This window comes from Scleropages formosus, chromosome 14 (genome assembly GCF_900964775.1).
Source record: "Scleropages formosus chromosome 14, fSclFor1.1, whole genome shotgun sequence".
NCBI lineage: Eukaryota > Metazoa > Chordata > Actinopteri > Osteoglossiformes > Osteoglossidae > Scleropages > Scleropages formosus.
The window spans coordinates 10,402,126-10,421,511 of record NC_041819.1 but is presented as its reverse complement, the minus strand read 5'-3'; the positions used below and the strand labels follow the sequence as shown (position 1 = coordinate 10,421,511).

The window sequence follows — 19,386 nt, the reverse complement described above, 5'->3', positions numbered from 1 at the left end:
TTCCAGGACCAGTGAGACACCTGCACTACCTGCTGTATCACTGTACATTCACTATAAAAATTTCATCTTTATCAAAAAACATAAAACAATGCAAGATGGGTAGGTATGATGCCTAGTTCATACTGTTCTAAAAGCAGTAAACCATGTACTGTCATCTTGAAAAAAACTGGCACTCTTGTACCCTTTGCAAATAATGTGATTTTTTATTTCCAAAAATAAATGTTTGGTGCCTGAAATTCCTTATTTCACTGTTAATATTACAGAACCTCTGTTTTTCACTGGCTTGGCTACAACCTTGCAGCTGACCTCCTCAGACAGTTCTTTGATTTTCTTTCTATTCTCCACGTTCACCATAGTATGCAGCATGGCACAAAATATGAGAATGAATGCTTAAACCTGAAAGGGATTAAACTAGAAAACTCTAGACACAGGCAAAAAAAGACAGTGAATGTCAGCTGAATTAAATTAAGTAGAGGAATACAATAACTGGCATCCAAAGATACAAACATAAACCCACTGTGAGTGTTGCCTCACATGCAAACCAGTTATGTTGCTTCCCCTGCCACCTTCTCAGGGACCATTCACTGTTCCATTCAGGTCTGTCCATACTAGGCTGCAGGCCAAAGGACACATTTGTCTCATATCCTCATCTGTAAAGCTGCCACGTAAGAAACGCATCTCGCTGTCAGTTGTCTTCTCAGAAAAATCAGGAACAAGCAGAAACAGCTTTTGCTTTTGAAACGAACGTCTTGAACAACTTGATTTGAACGAGTCTAATGAAGGACGGGTGCTGTTTTCAGTCACACTATCCTGCCAGAGAAGGATTTGGTGAACTCGTACTCTCACACACACTCACAAACACATACCCCGACCTCTATCCTCCTTTCACTACAGTTTAAATAACATGTAATTACAGTGTTTCATTTTTCTATTGCCTTTTTCCTGTGGACTGAGTCAGTTGCCTTTTTTCTTGGCTCTCCTTTCTCTCGCACAAACACACACCCAGTCACATTGTCCTGCTATTTAGCTTGCTTACTTTCTCTCTCATCGAATTTCTCATACCCACCCCATCTTTCTCTCTCCCCTCCCTCAAGCTCCAGCTTTTTTCTCTCTTTATTTCCTCTGGTGTACCTCTCTCCCTGTGCCCACCTCTTCAGGAGAACATCTAAACCACACCCACCTGTGCATAAAAGCCAAGTGCATACTGCCTACCATCATTCAGAGCTCTTTTCTGCAGTAATTGCACTACTTACGCAGGTAAGCATTCATCTTTCATTTCATTTGCATGTTGTTATTATGTTTAGAACTGTTGTTGCTGTCATTAGAAATATGCCCTTGCATTAGAACAGTTGCTTAAATATGCCCTTGACTCAACAGTTTTGTAGCAAGCTAATACTTGATTCTCCGGTGTACACATGACATGGAATTAGATTAAACCGTAGGTGTTGGTGTGGGAATTCCATGGCTTTGCGTGTAGTATAGTGCAATGTTATTACCTGTGAAATTCTGAACAAATTCCTGGCTGAGGATGAGGCATGTAGAGCATAAAGTGTTGAAGAAGGCATAGGATAGTGTTTTCCATACTGAACATATCTTCTGTTCTGAAGGTAACATGTAACAGATCGACTTGGTCACCAGACAGCTCTCACATGGATAGGCGTTTTTAATTAACGTTATTAAACGGGTTCGAAGTCAGGGTAGTGGATAGATCAGAACAGTAAAACATACTAAATCAAAGTTACACTACTGTACAGTATCACAGTCAGACAAACATAATATAGCATGACATGTTAAACATTTGAAATAAAACTATATATATATATATATATATAAAATATTGTTATACATACATATACAATAGTAATGTTGGCATAAAAAATCCCATGTTCTCCAACTCCTGAGACTAATAATGTATTTCAGTTTTAGAATGCTTTTTTTTTTTTCTTGCTAGCACCTCAAGTTTATAAATAGTTAAGGCGAATTTCCAGTTTCATGTAATTACAAGCTTTGTGGTGATGCTGCTTTATCCATGTTCTCCAGTAGAGACTCCTAAATGGACCCCCTGGCAGTTGTGCATCCTTCCTCTCTTCCCTAGAGGGATTAGAGAGAGATAGTCGTTCTCCGGTCTTCATCAGCGCTTCTGCTGGCACTCTTCATCCATCTGGGGTGCCCTCTCTTTCTCTGTCTCTCTCTTTCTGAAGGCCCTGAGGCCAAGCCTCTGGTGGTGGTCTCCTCGGGGCCTCTGCTTCTTTGCGGGTGAAGTCAATTTCCTCTGGAATTTTAGAACTAAGCTGGAATACGCGCGCCATGCAAAACGGTCACTCTTCTCCAGGACCGGAGGAGTGGAGGAACACCGATGGGCCCAGTGCCCTTTCTTGTGTGCTGCCAGGATGTTCACCCCCTCGGGAGGGACTCCTACGGTTCTGTTACTGGCTGAACTGGTGAACAGGGGGTGGTTACAACAGCTGTGATAGGGGATAATGGGGGTCAGCGTTGTTCCACAACAGAGAGGAGATTATCAGCTCAGTGGAAATGAAGAGCCGTCTCTGAGAACAGTCATTTAGACACAGGTCACAGTTCAGTGAAAGCAAGGAAGAGATAGATTTTCTGCTGAAGCAACTGCAGTAGACAAAACATAAAAGTGAAAACTACTAACATACTATTATTTTGTTTATTGCTGGAATTCGCCATTTCGAAATATGTGCTCATAAGATGTTTAATGTAATAATCTAGTGTTCTTCAATAACATATGATTATATAGGCATCTTCCACAACTCAGGCAAATGAATATCCAAGAAATGTAATTTTTGGACCATGAAAAAGCTCTTAAACTGAAGGGATTTTGACTTTCTATTTGGCTTTCATGGTACCTTTTTGTCACTAAAAGCCTTTAAGTGTTAGTAATGTTACTGTACACTGCTTATTTGTTTGTGAGGACATTTGTTATTCTCCAGCATGTGCTTCTGAGTATCGAAAATATCCTAGCTGCATTCACCAACGCTGCCAAGGAGGACTGAATGTTCTATTAGGGCTTCAAGTAAAGTGCTCTAATAACTTCTCACCAGTCATCAAAGTATATTCATAGTATGATGTAAGCAGTACTGTGCTCTAAGCAGTAAAGACTGATTTTACACATACAGAACCAGGAGTAGCAACATAGTTTCACTACAGAACTGAAAACAAATTCCAAAATAGAGATGGATATTCATCTCAGAGCAATCTAAACCTTGTGTTTAGTTGATGTTTTAATTTGGTGTCTAAAATGAAGACAGTTTAGAGACATTTTGCATATGACTCATGATCCAAAATCATGGTTATGATATTACTTGCAGTCGAGAGTAGAGTAATGGAGGACTGGAAGAGATCAAGTATTACAGGGAATTTCAAGGACGTTTCAAACTTGATTTGAATGATAGTAAATTTGAGACAAAGATTTAGAGTGAAAGTGCTTGAGATTAACTCTGTCTAGAAGAAAAAGTGCATTTCAACATTTTTTCTGTGCACACATATTAGCTGTGTCTAATTACCCAATTCATTCCGATCCCACAACCATTTCAATGAGCAAAGGAACACAGGCCAGTTTGTGTTTCATGAGTCTGCTCAGCATACATGACTTGCATAGAATGGCAGAGATTCAAACCAAGAGCGCCACAACAGGAAGCAAAGCAATTTACTGATTTGTAACTCAGAATGAATACTGAATATAGCTTCATCAGTCTTTCATGTAATTTAATTCTTGATGCAGTTTTATCTCATTTATCAATTCAATATGCCATTATTATCCTCTATAATTACTTTACTATAAGCAAGGTGAATACTATAAGCAAGGTGCTGCAGTTTTTTCATGTGGAAAACACAGGGTCATGAGACAGAGAGATTGCTAGCGCATTTTCATCTCTTTACATTTGTATGTGTGTCGGAATGAATCTCTTAACTATTTACATCTAAACAAACAAAGTGGCTGAAAGAGAAGAATATGGAAAGAACAATGTTACAATGACAAGTGAACATTATACAATATAGGGGTCTCATGCTTGTCAATATGTACATTGAGGGGAACAACAAATGCTTTTCTAAAAGTGGGGAGGATAAATCCCACCCAGCTCTGTATCCACAGTGGTCTTAATTTACACAGCTGTGCCTACTTGTGCTTGGCAGTTCTGGGTAACATGCTGAGGAAGGACAGTTCAAATAGCCTGAATTCTGAAAATCTTACAAAACTAATTTATTTTATACAGCATTATAACTACATGCCTACTCCCAAGCAGAGTTTACAACTGTATTACCACCATATCCTACATGGACTGGTCCTAGGGTAGTAAAAGTACATCACTCATTATTCATTCATATGCATAGAAAGCTTGTTTAAGTTACCCCTTGTTAGAAACTTTTTTCTTCCTGTGTTTCTTGAGGACGTGTTACCTCAGATGGTTTTCACATGAAACTGTCCTGTCTTGAGAAGTTAATAAAATGATGCTTCCCTTATGCTGAATTTCCCTACGGGAGTAATATAATTGTGCCTTGCTGCAAGGACTGAGGTTAACCAAAGAACTGTGCAACAGGACACTTAAAGGAAAATTCTGACATGTTCTGCACTGTAAATTTTAAGATTTGCATGTAGTGGTTTGAAATGGGGCACTCTATTATTGGATTAACTGTTATATTTGTAAGAGAAAAACAGTATTCTTTGTCAGTTGAGGACATGAGGGAAAACAAAGTGTAAGCCCCTCAGTATGTAGAACATTCAATATGTTCTAGACTTGAAAAAAAATATATATATTACAGTTCTTATCACGGGTGGTGCAGTGGGTTGGACTGGGTCCTGCTCTCTGCTGTGTCTGGGGTTTGAGTCCCGCTTGGGGTGCCTTGTGGTGGACTGGCATCCTGTCCTGGGTGTGTCCCCTCCCCCTCCGGCCTTACACCCTGAGTTGCTGGGTAGGCTCTGGTTCCCTGTGACCCCGTCTGGGACAAGCGGTTCAGAGTGTGTGTGTGTGTGTGTGTGTGTGTGTGTGTGTGTGTGTGTGTGTATTTTTATCACCCATTGAAAAATAATATTTTTGTGAGGACATTTATTTTGTTATGGAAGTAAACTTCAGTCAGCGGTGTAATCATGTTCAATTCTCAGAGTAAATTCACAGCAGCATCAGCATTTCTAGATTCTTACTGAAATTCTGTATACAGTATTTCTGACACTGACACACCGTTCTGCCCTTTATGGTCTAACATGTTGCGCACACACACACACACAGTGTCTGAAACTGCTCGTCCAAAGCGGGGTTGCAGCAAACCGGAGCCTAACACATAGCGTAAGGCTTGGGGGGGGGGGGGGGACACCCAGGATGGGATGCCAGTCTGTCGCAAGGCACCGCAAGCCGGACTCGGACCCCAGACCCACCAGAGGGCAGGCACAGGCCAAACCCACTGTACCACCGCAACCCCCCATTCTGTGTTGCTTTATACTTTTTAAAAATTTTTTTTGGTGACAGGTTTTACCAAAGCAACTTACAGTTCTTTACCCATTTATACGGCCTGGTAATTTTACTACAGCAATTTTCGGTAAGAACCTTGCTCAAGGGTACTACAGCTGGAGGTTGGATTTAAAGCCGTGACCTTGGATCTAAACGAAGCAGCTCTAACCAATACAAATACCAGCTGCCTTGTAATGGAATTCTGGGAATGATACAAGAATAGGTCAGGCTGCCTTCAGACCCTTTCGGAGGCTGAAAGTTGACTGAAAGACTGTCCTTTGGCTAATAGGTCCCTGGGCTCATGTCAGCACTGTATTTGTGGAGGGATGAATTACTCCAGAAGGCAGAAGGAGAAAAGGCAAAGAGAATAAAGAGGCATATCTGAACAAAGCAGCAGTCACAGTGAGAGCCAGACTGAAGGGCTACAGCATCTGTGCAGCTCCTCTGACCTCGTGCCCTCTCTAAATGATACAATACAGAATCGATGGAGTCACCTGGGGTCCGGCTTGTTAGAGGAAATACAATGAGAAGCAGTTTTGAGGGGACACCCAGTTAAACACCAGCCTAGAGAAATAGAGCGTGTTTTACAGTCTTCAGCTGTAGACCTGGCCAGCTTTCAGCTCCTTTAGCAGACCTTGCATTCCTCTGTCTGGTGGGACTGCAGTGCACTTGGAGGCACTTGGTGGTCATAGGATGCTGAACGAAATAGAAGCCACACTGCTCTGGGGTGTGGTGGATGTTCAACAGGATTGTGGTGTGATGCTCTAGCTGAGGTGAGCTGGTAAGCCATTCAGCAGGTGTAGCCTGGGATCCACCTACATGTGCTTTTGACTTTGTGAGACGTCCCCATTACAGACTTCACTGCATGATGCCAAGTTTCCCCTGCTAGTAGTGGTATTTCCAAAGGGCCAGGCTGAGGGAACTCTCTCAGATAGATAGTTCCAGTATACGTGAGAAGGCAGAAAATTAGGTGTAAATGTACGTCCACGAGAATGTGAAAGAGATCTTATATTTTTCTCTCAAGGGAAAGAGTCCTTCCTTCTCCTACTTACTCCTGAGCTAAGCAAAGGGGTTATAAACCCAATTGTGAAAAATTCCCTCTTGGTCTGAAATCGAGAGGTTTCTAAAGCAATAACATTAAACGGAAATAACATTAAACGTAAATAACAGTACACTCGTGTAGCATTTGCTCTTGGATTACATGTTCTGTGTGAATCTGTAGAGCAGTATCATCATGTTCACAGCATTTTAATTTTAAATCATTTTTATGTATTTTTGTTTTTCTACTGGATTTTTTTAATTGATCAGTTTTCGTAGCTGAATGCCTAACTTATACTAAGACAAGCACTACAGAAGGAAATTTCAACAAATCCTTACTCAGCAGATACTATGAATTGCAACTGTAAGTACCATACAGTAGTCATGCCATAATGATGAACCTCTGTCTTATGTCTATAGAATATAGTCTAATATTATGTTGCTTTTATGTCTAAAATTAATGAAAGCTTTATTTTGCTGAAACAAAACACAGCTGTCTTGAATGTGAAACAAAATAAGGTATTTTTTTTTCACTCATCATGCAAGGAGCTCTAAAGTGAATGTAGCTTATCTAAATATCTCAATTGTATTTTTCTTAAATCTATAAGAGTAGGCAAAATCACTTTGCAAAAAATGTGAATATCTTCCAACTTCTGTGTAGACCTGCCGTGCGAGCTTGAAATATGACAATGCCTGCTGATACGTGCTTAAGAACTGAAAACTAAATCTTAGCTGTAATTTTCTTTGCACCACTATGTAAACAGTCCTCTGATATAAACACTGTAAAGAGATGCGCAGGTATGCAGCTGATGTTTTATCTGGGAGAAGGAGCAGGAAATTCTTGGGCGACCATGTGAGTCCTCAGTGCCAGAGTGTTGCAGTCAGACTGATCAATATTTCATTTTTGAGGCAAACAACAGTGTCCAGAACTTTCCACTCAACTCCAGACCATTCCAGCACAGCTCTCCTTCTAATTTGCTTCCCACCTTCCATTTCTGCTCAGTTACCTTGTCAGGAACAGAAGAGGAAGGTCTACTCTGAAGTTTGACCAGCTGTTTGAGTTGAAAGGCAAAAGCATAGCACATTAGGACTGTAGAACTTCATAGCTTGAAAGCTTTAGGTCATGGCTAGAAGGTAACAAGTATATGATTTACATAGCTGCTGTCCTGGTGGTTTTCCATTTTAATATCAGAATCAGAATCAGAATGAGCTTTATTGCCAAGTATGTTCATACATACAAGGAATTTGTCTTGGTGACAGAAACTTCCACAGCACAGACAGAATGACAGTGACAAGACAGATGAGAAGATAGAATATGTGAATGAAGGATAAAAAATATATAAAGTACCCAATATACAAAAATAGTCACTAGACATTGTATGTATGTACAGGTATGCTCCATACAAATGCAAGGGAGTGTGAGTAAGAGATATGATGTGATAAATAGTTATAAATATAAATAGCATTGTGTATTGCACTGGTTTACTCTCTAGGGGGGATTTAGCTGTTCATGAGGTAGATGGCCTGAGGAAAGAAACTTTTCTTGTGCCTGGCTGTCCTGGTGCTCAGTGCTCCGTATTACATCCAGACCAGTATGGCAATATGGGGAAGAAGAGATGGGTGTGTATAGCTTCTTAAGAAATTTTCTAAAGCAAGATGGTAAAAGATTTTTGGCTGACAACTAAAGAGAATTTTGTGTTATGAATGTTGGCAACCAACAAGAGAACAGGCATAAGCTGTCAATGTCTCAGAGAACATATTACTGCAGTCACTCACTAACGGCAACCACTTTCTTTAATGCCAGATTGTAATGTCTGGATCCTATCCCAGAAGCACTGGGGCAGTGGGCTAGAGAACAATATTCTTATTTTATTTATTTATTTATTTATTTCATCTGTACCATGAGCCATTTTCGATTGGTTCAAATTAAAACTTTTCTCCGCAACCCTTTTAGGACAAGCGGGACAGAAGATGGATGGATGGATAAAACTCTTCTCTGCAATTTGAGTTAATCTCAATTTGACTTAATCTGTTTAAAACAGTGATTTTGCTATTTCTGTCTTGCTGATGTATGAGGGGACCTTTGCTCCTGTACTGACATTTTTGTGGCAGTGTAGAGATGATTTAAACGCAGAGGAGCAAAGTGGAGTCTACCACTGGAGATAATAGTCAAATTGGTCATCATCAAAGGGTGGCAGGAATGCTGGATGCTGCTCTTCTGGCGTGTTTTCTGAGAGGATCTTAGCCCTGCATGAAGTAGGTCTATGAACTCACCTGTTTCCACGCCTGACTCTTAGCTACGGTGGGTAAAAAAGGTAAGAATGAATAATTGACAGGGATACGGTGGCGCAATGAGTTTGGCAGGGTCCTGCTCTCTGTGGGATCTGGGGTTTGAGTCCTGCTTGGGGTGCGTTTTGACAGACTGGTGTTCCATCCTGGGTGTGTCCCCTCCCCCTCCAGACTTGTGCCCTGTGTTTCCAGGTTAAGCTCCAGTTTGCCATGACCCTGCTTGGGACAAGCAGTTTCAGCCAGTGTGTGCGTATGAATGATTGACTCCCCCCTAAGAAACTCTCCTTGAAAAATATGTGCAAAAAGTGCAGAAGAGTGTTGAGATTGTTACGTTGTCATGTACTTTATGTTCAATACACGTTGTGTAGGGATAGCATAGGAATGTCACTTTAAGGATTTATGTCAGCCTTGTTCTTGTCTTGCTCATTTTCAAAACAAAGTGTTCAGACAATACTCTTCAGGTATTGGATTATGGACACAAAAAACATACTAATAATTGTAAATTTTGCAAGAACAGAAATTGAATATACGTTTACTTTGATTTGAATCCACTTACCTTTATCCTGAAATATGCTGAGCTTTATCTTTTATTCAAAAATTAAAAAGGGCAATGTTGTTTTTTTGTTATTCTTAAACTGCTGCTGCTGCAAAATGAGAAAATCCAATAAATGACATTAAGTTCACAGGTACACTCTGCCTCTAAAATGCTATAACATGGTGATCAGTTTCATTGTCAGCTGACAAGTGGCTTTATTGAATTAAAACCACCAGTAGAATGGGTGTCAATCTGCAAGAAATGGAACTGCGTTCCAATCACATTACAATGCTCACTTTGGTACCTGCAAGTCAGCCAGTCTGAGTTCATGACATTGCAACACCTGAGGAAAACACTGAAAGGATCGCAAATCAGCTCTTGGCTGTTTTGTTACATAATGTGCTCTAATAACGTTGCTGAAGTCCTAAATCTGCCTTTAGATCTAAGACACACTTTCTTGCTCACAGTACCATGTACTGTAAATTCACCTTTAGCTGTTCACTGTCAGTGGTTTTCAGAATGGATCTGTGCTCTTCAAGCGTGCAACATTCTCCAGTCCAGAATTTTATTAATTTTTAAGTATGTTTCAACAAAGTATATACTGTATGCATCAAGCAATCCTTTATGAAGTGGCGGATGAAGTCAACCAAAAACATGAGGAAAAAAAGAATGAAATTTTGGAAAAATAAAACAAAAAATACACTAAAATCTTAATAGGTACAATTCTGTTTGACCTTCCTTCCATTATGTGGTTCTTTTTACAACCAAAAAAACCTCTGTTTATGATCATTTTACTTCCATCCTATCCTTGGGCACAATCCGTGTTCACAGACTTAGAGAAATATGCTTTGTCCTTCCCTTCCAGCATTTAAACTTTGTCAGCAGAAGACTAAACATGCATTAGGAACTCTTTTTCAAGTGGTGTCCAAGATTTTCCTTGGACTTTTCTAACCAAACCATAACCCTCGAGCAGGAGACAAGAAAGTCTTTTTTTGACTAATGCCTTTGAAAGAGCCCCTTGTCAAATATTGAGATGTTTGCAGAGTGTGTTGAGTATTTACACACATATTTCTCATGCTTGCCCTCATGACTGCTCAAAAAGACAGAAAATTTGTTTATTGTGTTATTTATGATAAGGAGAAAATGGCAGCTGAAAGTTCCTGAGTGTTTCAGGTGAACCGTATGTAATGTTGCCGTTGACAGCATGTAGCTGGAACGCTGTCTGAAGAGGCTGGGAACACTCCTCCAAAACATGATTGTTTTGGAACTTTAAGTGGGTTGTTCTCCAGCTTTGTACGCATGGTTCCCATGACCACGACGAGGTGCATCTCAACACCCAGTCAGTGTTTATCCTTTTGGTTTTGTAGAGCGATGAACTCAAGATGTTTCCCAGCTACTAGTTAACTTCACTAGACAAAATAGCATAGAGTTCAGCTGTAATAGCTTTCTCAGGTGTAATATGTCTCAAAGGTATCTACTATGCTTGCTGAAATATTGTACATCTCAATAGCTTGTGTTTTTTTGAATGAATCATGCCATACCAGAGTGGCGTGCATTGGTGGAACTGGGTCTCACTCCATGAAAGTTCTTCAAGCCCCAGGCTTTGATTCTCTGAACAAACTCCAGCACCAACGCCATCTCGTCCAGACCACAGAAGCAGAGCCATGCTGTTTCAGAAGCATGTCTTTGTACTGAGAATGCCAACTCCCTGCTGCTATTCAGACTCTCCCCTCTCCAGAGAGCCTGCTTGTGAAACTATGCCCTGATTACTCTGTGATTATTTGGTTGGCAGACCATTACCTGACCACAAAACCCTTAGGTATGTCTGGGAGTCTCGCTGGGCTTCCCAGCAACACAACCTCTGTACCACGGTATTACGGCCACGTGTGCTTCGTCACAGCCACTGAAAGAAGGAACACATGGTTGGGTCCTGCAGCTGCTCACATCCCAAACCTACCCCTCTTGCTGTCACAGTGAACTTTACAGTGGTATGGTGGGAAAACTCAACTGTTTGGATGATGATGACCACAAATGCACAACAGTCATGCAATTAAAAGGGTGCACTGTCTTGTCCAGAGAACAAAGTGTACTCTTTAAGTGTTTAAACCTACATCCTGCTTCTTCTAGGGCTTCTTCTCTAAGCAAAAGGTCTGGTCCCTGTGTACCCAAAGTTGAATTTTGAGAGCTGATGGAATGTAGCATCAGTCTTTTCAACACTGACCTTCCGTATTTGTTGATTTTCCCGCATTGTGCAGGATGCCCTGACAGAATTGTCTTAGTGTCCTCACTATGACCTGTCTCCTGATCGCCAGGGCTCCTCTCTCTTCTCCTGTGTTTGGTCGCTGGTTCTGAACAAGATCAGCTGGGCCAACTTCACACTCACACATCTGGATCCAATCCTGCCTTGAGTTTCACCCAAGGTCAGTCTTGTGGCTTGGGCTAAGTTAGAGCTTTAGAATTGCTTTGTCACAAGAATTCTATGAAGATTATTTGCCTTTTTTTCCCCCTAATATCTTTCAGACACCCACATTACACTGATTCAGTATTGCCATTGTATCAGCAATTTTGCAAGCCTCTTTAACGTTATCAGTATTTTGCTGTTGCAGGTAGGGTAGTGTACAAGAATTGTGTTAAAGCACTCTGTGTCACTGCGTGAGAAAAGAGCTCTATAAAAATAAATTGAATTGAATTGTAGCTTCCAGGTTTTGGTGTCAGTACTCTGGTTGGGCCCTGCTGTTGTACTACACGAAAAAAAATTTCTTCTATGATGTTTCAGGAACCTTAATGTCCATTTGAACAAATGGATGAAACTGTAATATATGTAGTCACTGTGCGCCCTTCCCTTATATAACAAGGTCCTGTAAAATGGAAAACTGCCACAATGGCTTCTGAATATTTTTTTTTTCCCCGCACACCAGCCTTACTATTGAAAACAACTGCATTTTTTCTGTTCTTACATGGTCCTTTTTCTTCCACAAAATGTGTTTTATTCACTGCCTACTATGTATTTCCTTTCTTCATTAACAAAAATACTGCATATACATACCTCCTACTTACAATCACACTGTCATCTCATTCTTATTTAAATCATATAAACCCTTACACTATTGTAAATAAAGCCTTGATCTTGTGATCAAATGAAGATGATCTAGCAGCAAACATCACACAGTACCTCTAACCCACACATGGTTAGTTAATTTTAGCAGACATTTTTTGTCGAAAAGAAATAACTGTATTTCAGTGTCCTCGCACTGAGACTTTGCTTATCAGCATGATTTCACAGAACAAGTCAACTCTGTTGGGGTTGGGGTGGGGGTGTTTAGATTCAGATAAGCATAACTAAACGATAAGCATAGTTCTTTCAGCAAATGCGCAATAACTTAGTTTTACAGTCAAAAATACAACAGAGACCCATTTTTTCAAGCCTGCTGGAGTCTATTTTCATTGCTTCGGTAGAAAAGGGTCACCTATTTCTGCTTTTGAAATATCATAATTTTAAACAGAAAAAGACCATCGAACAACAACTGGAATCACCACCCATTTACAGTTTTTCAGCAGGGCTTTACTTTTTCAATAGAAACAAGGTTCCCAGGACCACAGTGAGGTGCAGTTCATGACCAGCATTTATCCCTTTGGTTTTATAGAGCAATGGACTCAAGATGTTTCATGTCTTCTAGTTAACGTCACTAGATAAAATGGCATATGCTTCATTTACAATAGCTTTCTAAGTTGTAATGTGTCTCAGTTGTATGTGCTATGCTCGATGAAATACTGTGCTTCAATACCTTGTGTTATTCTGAATGAATCATGCCATAGCAGTGTGGCTTGCACTGGTGGAACTGTGTCTCAGTTCATGAAGGAGTGAACTTAGTTTTGCAGTCAAAAATAGAACAGAGTCACTTTTTACCCTGCTGGAGTCTTTTTTAATTTCTTTGGTGGAAGAATTTCAGCTATTTGTTTTTGAAATGTCATAATTCTAAGTAGAAAAAGACCATTGAACAGCAACTGGAACCACCACTCCTTTACAGCTTTTCATCAGGCTGTACTTTTCTCTTCAGAAACAAGACAGGTCCTTCAGGGCCAATAGACAACAGTTCAACAGAGAAATGTTAAAGCCGCCACCTCTCTGAGAGAAGTCAGAGAGCACCAGTACAGCTGGTGGTCAGTTCAGGGTCTTTCAGGATGACCAGCTTTAACACCACTGGCCAAGCAGGCCAAATACACCCTGCGCTCTGGATATACAGAAAGAAATACAGAGGAAATAGTTTCTGAGTAAGACGAGGAGATTGTCTGGTTCTCTTTGCTGGCCAGAGACTCAGTATTGAAACCAGCACAAAGATGGAAATAAACAGACACACACGTGTTGTGCAGTTCTGTTTTTTTTCCCAAAGGGAGAAAAGTTCCCTTTTCCTCATTATAAAATAGAAAAACAATTATGTTTATGCAGCAGATTTAGGCATTATGATCTTAGGTCTATTGTAGTTAAAAATCCTTTTTCCTTTATCTACTGCTTGTCCAAAGCCAGATCTCGGTGGTCCAGAGCTTATCCCAGAAGCATAGGGTGAGGCACAGTACACCGTAGACAGGGTGTCAGTCCATCACAAGGCAATCACATTCATTTTTTTAAACATTCACAGACACTACAGGCAGTTGTGAGTTGCAAATTTACCTGACACATGTGCCTTTTGACCATGAAAGGAAACCAGAGCACCAGGAGAAAACGCACACACACGGGGACAACATGCAAACTCCAGACAGAGTGAGCCAGAATTAAACACACATCTGAAACCACAGTGGAGCAGCTACGATATGCCAGTGTTATCTGGTGCACCATCATTCCTTCCAGTTATACAGTACTGTACCCACTTAAAATGGGTAATCTAGGGCAGAGTAGGAAAGTAATCTTTTAAATGTACCCAATGCAGAGAATTCAAAATAGAAAATGTTCCAGCACTTTTCCCTAACATGTTTCATAATTATTACAGATGAGGTTTTAATGTAGCTTTAGGTCTCTATAATGACAAATGAATGAATTAAGTAGTGTACTGCCCTATGTTAGAGTGTAGAGGGTCAAAGAGTGGTCAGTATGTCTGTTGTGATACAGAGTTCCATTGGGTTTAATCTAACACAGTCTACCAAAACTATGGCTGGTATCCATTTTGCTTATTTTTTACTCTTACAGAGATCAGCATGAGATCTGGATGATAATTTGGTGATGAATCACTGTCAGCTCCATAGGGACTGAGACCAAAGGACTGAAAACTAATATGAAATCATTGATTATGAGTCATTTCAGTCTAACCATACTCAAAAGCCACCTGGCAGTGAGAAAACATTTTATTAAGTTCTCCTTTTTCTAGCTGTGTAGCTGTCCAACATCTGGTCAAGTTTAAAATGACAGAGAAATTCAGTGCATCGTTGAGACCTTCCTGAATGAAGTGTTACATGTGGCAAGCAGCCCAAATATGAGCCCATTATAAGAATTACAGGGAATCTGTATGAGGCCACGCAGGTTGTCTGAGTAGCAAGAAAAAGGTGTTCTCACTGATTGGAAGCAGAAATTTATGTGTAACTCCAGTGAAAAGAAATCAGATTTTCCCAGAGCAGAAAGAGAAAGATGGCTGAAAAACAGAATAAAAAGAGAGCAGATGACTAGGGTATTAAAGGATGGTTAGATGCCTGGACATTCCAAACAAAAACATTAATGATTGCTAGGGTATCAAATGGATGCTGAACAAGACTGACTGCAACGGTCAGAAGCAGCTGATCATTTTTACAAAGAGGCTTTTCTTCAGCAGAAAGACAGAGACAGTAGTGTACAGAAGGACTGCATATACATTGCTTTGTGCCTTAATTTGCATTATTTTGAAATGAATATTCATCCATTTAAATACTCTACCAAAAGAAGTTGTCTGGCTACTTTTAAATATACAATATTATTTGCAAGAGAGTTTAAGTCATAACAATGAGTGACAAAGTTAAGGCTCCCTCACATGCAACTGTATACTGCATCCTGCAAGTCTAACAAAGAGGAGAGAATGGGAACATTTCCAATGACTTCTAAGTGGTTTGTATGTATATGCAGAATTACAGTGCCTTGCAAAAGTATTTGCACCCTGAAAATGTTTTCAAATGTTCTTACTTTACAAATTACACAGCCATGTCTTTTTCCCATTAGTATTTTACTGAAAAGCCACAAACTGAAACAGAAAATATTTCAAGTTCAAATTATTTCTCTGTATCTGTAGATATTGTAAAAAGTGATACATTTTTGCTGTACTAATATTAAGACTTCACAACTTAATGTCTGGTAAAGCCAGGAACAGTTTTCAGGCTATTGGGGTAGGTGTCTACCAACAGAGCACACTGTTTAGGAGTAATGTTCCACCATTGCTCTTGAAAGATTTGTTCCAGCTCATGCAAGTTCCTTGGACAGTGCTTGAGGACTGCTGTTTTCAAAGCATACCACAGATTCTCGATGCGGTTCAGCTCAGGACTTGACTAGGCCACTCCAGGACATTCACCTTTTTGTGTCTGAGCCACTCCAGTGTTGCTTTGGCTCGGTACTTGGAAACAGGGCCTTGTTGAAAGATAAATTTCCTAGCAAGCTTCACTTTTTTGCACGTGAAAGGTTCCCTTAGCAGTATTTCACTGTACTTTGCACTATCCATTGTTTGTTCAGTACTACTGAAATTACCTGTCCCTACCAATGAGAAGCATCTTGGCACCATACTTCATTACAGAATTGGTGTTCTGGGGGCAGGGACACCATTTGTTTTGTATCACACATACTGCTTTAAATAATGCCAGAAAAACCATAACACCGTTTCCCACATCTTAACTAGATCTCTTTGATACTTTGAGAGAGTTCTTATTGAGGGGGCATAGTGGTTTGGTGGGTTTGACCAGTGCTTCCTGTGTGGTGGGTCTGGGGGTTGAGTCCTGCTTGGGGTGCCTTGCAGCGGACTGGCCAAGTAGGCTCCAGCTCACTGTGACCCCACTTGGGACAAGTGGTTGTAGATGTTGGTTGGAGATGGTTCTTAGATACTTAGTTTTGGCTTTGGCTTTGTACTCATTCTTCTTTCCTTCTCTACACATGTGTTTAAGTTTATCTCTAACTTCCAAAGGATGTCATTTGGCCTTCATTTTCATGTCTTTGTCCTTTCTTCAAACTCACTGTCTTTCAAAGGATCACAGGTTTTATCCAGTGACCGAGTTTCTTCACTGGTGCACAGGAAGAGGCCAGTGCTAAGGTAGACAGATCTCCTTCTTAGGGAAATGTCTTTCACTTGTGCCCTTTCTGGTACACTTTGAGCAAACAGCATATTTCAGTTTTAGCTTTTTTATGAAATTTGCAGAGAAAGAAATAACTTTTTCTTTAAATATATTGGGTTTAAGGATGTGACTTTGCAATAAAAATAAGTGCACAGTCATGTACCCGTTTGACATGTGTGTGCTGTTTTTCACCCAACAACAATTAAATCATTAGCAAAATCTCAACTCTTCTGCAGATGGCACAGCGGTAACACCTACTGCCTTTGTGCTCAAAGGACCTGGATTTCAATGCTACCTCCTGGTTTGGTACCCTTGAGCAAATTATTTACCATAAATTGCTCTGATAATAATAAACCAGCTGTACAAACAGGTAAATAAGTGGAAGAAGCTTAATTCTATATGTTGCTTCAGAGAAAAGTGTCAGCTGAATGAGACCACATACTTTTTGCCAAGTGTTGTAGCTTCCAGTGTATGGTCCATCTAGAACAGAGGAGAAACAACAATTTGTCTTCGCTCAGCAAATTAAGCTCCTCACTTTGTCCACAAGTTACATGTTATAAATGTACTGCTGCTGGAAACACTCCCTTACAGCACTCAGAGCAAGGGGGAGATTATTTCAGTCAGCAGTGTAATATGAAAGTATTTTAACAATATCTGAATTTATACTTACTTAATATTAAAAAAAAAAATGCAGTCATACTTTCAGCAATGGCCTTGTTTTGAATTTGGAACAACGTAAACAGCGGTCTACGCGATTTTGAACACGTCGTTTACCGCGATCTGCCACTAGAGGTCAGTGGTGCATCAGTGAAAAGTTCAGCTCAGCCGCAGTCCCACGTACGGTACGTCGAGCTGGAAATATCTCGTTCTTTCTTCCATTTCCTGTGTGGCTATTAGACGTCCCTACCCCGCAGAGCTATGCACTTTAACCTGACACTGAACGTTACAGTTACGTTGTAGTTTTACTTATGATGGTTTTTAATTCATTAAAAAATGTCTGTTTTACTGGACAGGTGTTTTAAATAAGAACACTACTACCTCACCTGTCTTTTACCACAGTACTGTTTTTCTGCAGCAGAGAGAAGTTTGCCTCCTGCCACTCACCGCGTAACTGTAACCCGTGTACCTACAGCATCCTAACACATGTACCTAATACTGTCACCTCATACAGTAACTGTCACTTGTTAAACTGGTAAAGTTCGTGAAGTTGTGCAGACTCCAGCGCGCACTGGAGACATGATGAGGACAAATGAAATGATGTGTCGTAAATGAAGTTTCATGTCCCACGTGTCTAGCGCAAATACAGTATAAAGTGGTGTCGTTGGCCCGCCTTTCCTGTGTAGAGTAGTGTGAGTGAACACAGTAACCGGAAGTGCAGTGCACGGGGTCTCCCCCACCCGAGGGCGCCTTCGCAGGGGCTTCCCAGGGACGTACAGTATGTATGCTGTGATAATACAGTACATTGATACATCTGTTCTGGGAATGTGGTAAATAAGGTACTACTCAACCGTGCTGCACAAAAAAAAAGAAAGCCGTCACAGAAACCTTTAACAAAAAGTTTGATTTTTTTCTTTTTTTTTAACCCCATCTATTTTCCTTTTAAATCGCACCCCAAACTGCTTTCTTCAATAAAGCGATGATGATGTTATGGTACATAGACTGTCCACTCTTACACAAGAAAAGTATTTCAATGTTGTGGTCTACACTTGAAGTTCCCTCTGTAAACATGTGGATGACAAGCGTTTAAATTTCTCCCACTTGAAAAACTAGCATTTGATGTGCATGACAACTCCAGTGAATTCTGGAATATCTGGACATCCTTCAGGAAGTTATTAGAACGTGCTGCATGGTAACACCTGTGATAAATTGTACTTGTAATATTTTTTCCCCTGAATCCTCTGAGCTCTGTGTATGTGGACATATTAGATTTTCTCGGTTTACTTTCTGTCTGCGTGCTGTTTTGACCTTGTGCTGTTCATAAAACCAATTTAAAAAATAAAGTAAATTTTAAAAATAATTATAAAAAATACTGGATTGTAGACCCCTGAGAAGAGAGTTTGGAGAATTTCTTTAAAACTAGTGTTTACAGTCTTGGAGAAATTTGTTCTATATGTTGGGAAGAAAGGTAAATGTTTGTGTTTAGTTTTGGAACTGTTTCGTGTAATGTTATTAGGTTTGAGAGCATAATTTTGGAGCAGTCATTTGGAGTCTTCCATTTGTGCTGATAGCTGTGTCATTTTTTTATCTGTTCTAGATAGTTCTCTTTAAAATTGGAAAACCATTTCCCTGTCCTTTCAGTTATTTCTCATCCAAAACAGACAAGGCCTGTAGTCAGCTAATACATTTACCCTCATGATGACTCCCTGAAAGAAAGAAGACGAAAACATATACAGATGCAGATTATTAAGATGCCAACCTTTCTCTTTGTCTTCTCCAAGGTCATGGACTCATCCCTTCTTTCCACTGGTCTTCTGATACAGCTTGCTGCACTGTGCTCTGTCCATGGAGGAGTATATTATGGCCATAAACAGCTGCCCCAGCAGCACCGGCCTCTGCCTCAGTTACCACGCTTACCCCTGGGGAAGGAAGTACTGACTCCACCACAGTACCAGGGCAAGGAGATACCACGTGTAAGATATCTAAAAGAGGTTGCCATACTCCCACAGTACAGGAAGGAACTGCCACGTGTCCCGTCACATATGACAAAAGAGATCCAACGAAAAGGTGGCAAAGGTAAGACATCTTAAAAACAAATAAAGGTGATTTTTAAGAATATTAATA

General features: G+C 40.3%; 1 protein-coding gene across 3 annotated transcripts in view; it reads left to right on the top strand.

Annotated features, from left to right (window-relative positions):
* The first annotated feature begins 985 nt into the window (after positions 1–985).
* The window catches only part of LOC108920491 (collagen alpha-1(VIII) chain-like), a 21,259-nt gene continuing 2,858 nt past the window's right edge, over positions 986–19,386 (top strand). Inside the window, exons 1-2 of one of the 3 annotated variants that reach the window (XM_018729265.1) lie at positions 986–1,257; positions 19,044–19,338. In XM_018729265.1, coding sequence (XP_018584781.1) covers positions 19,047–19,338 — 292 coding nt within the window. In that variant the 5' untranslated portion in view covers positions 986–1,257; positions 19,044–19,046. Of the gene's footprint in view, positions 1,258–11,665; positions 11,751–17,936; positions 18,041–19,043; positions 19,339–19,386 lie in introns of those variants that run through there. The other 2 variants (XM_018729266.1, XM_018729267.2) reach the window with 2 other exon arrangements.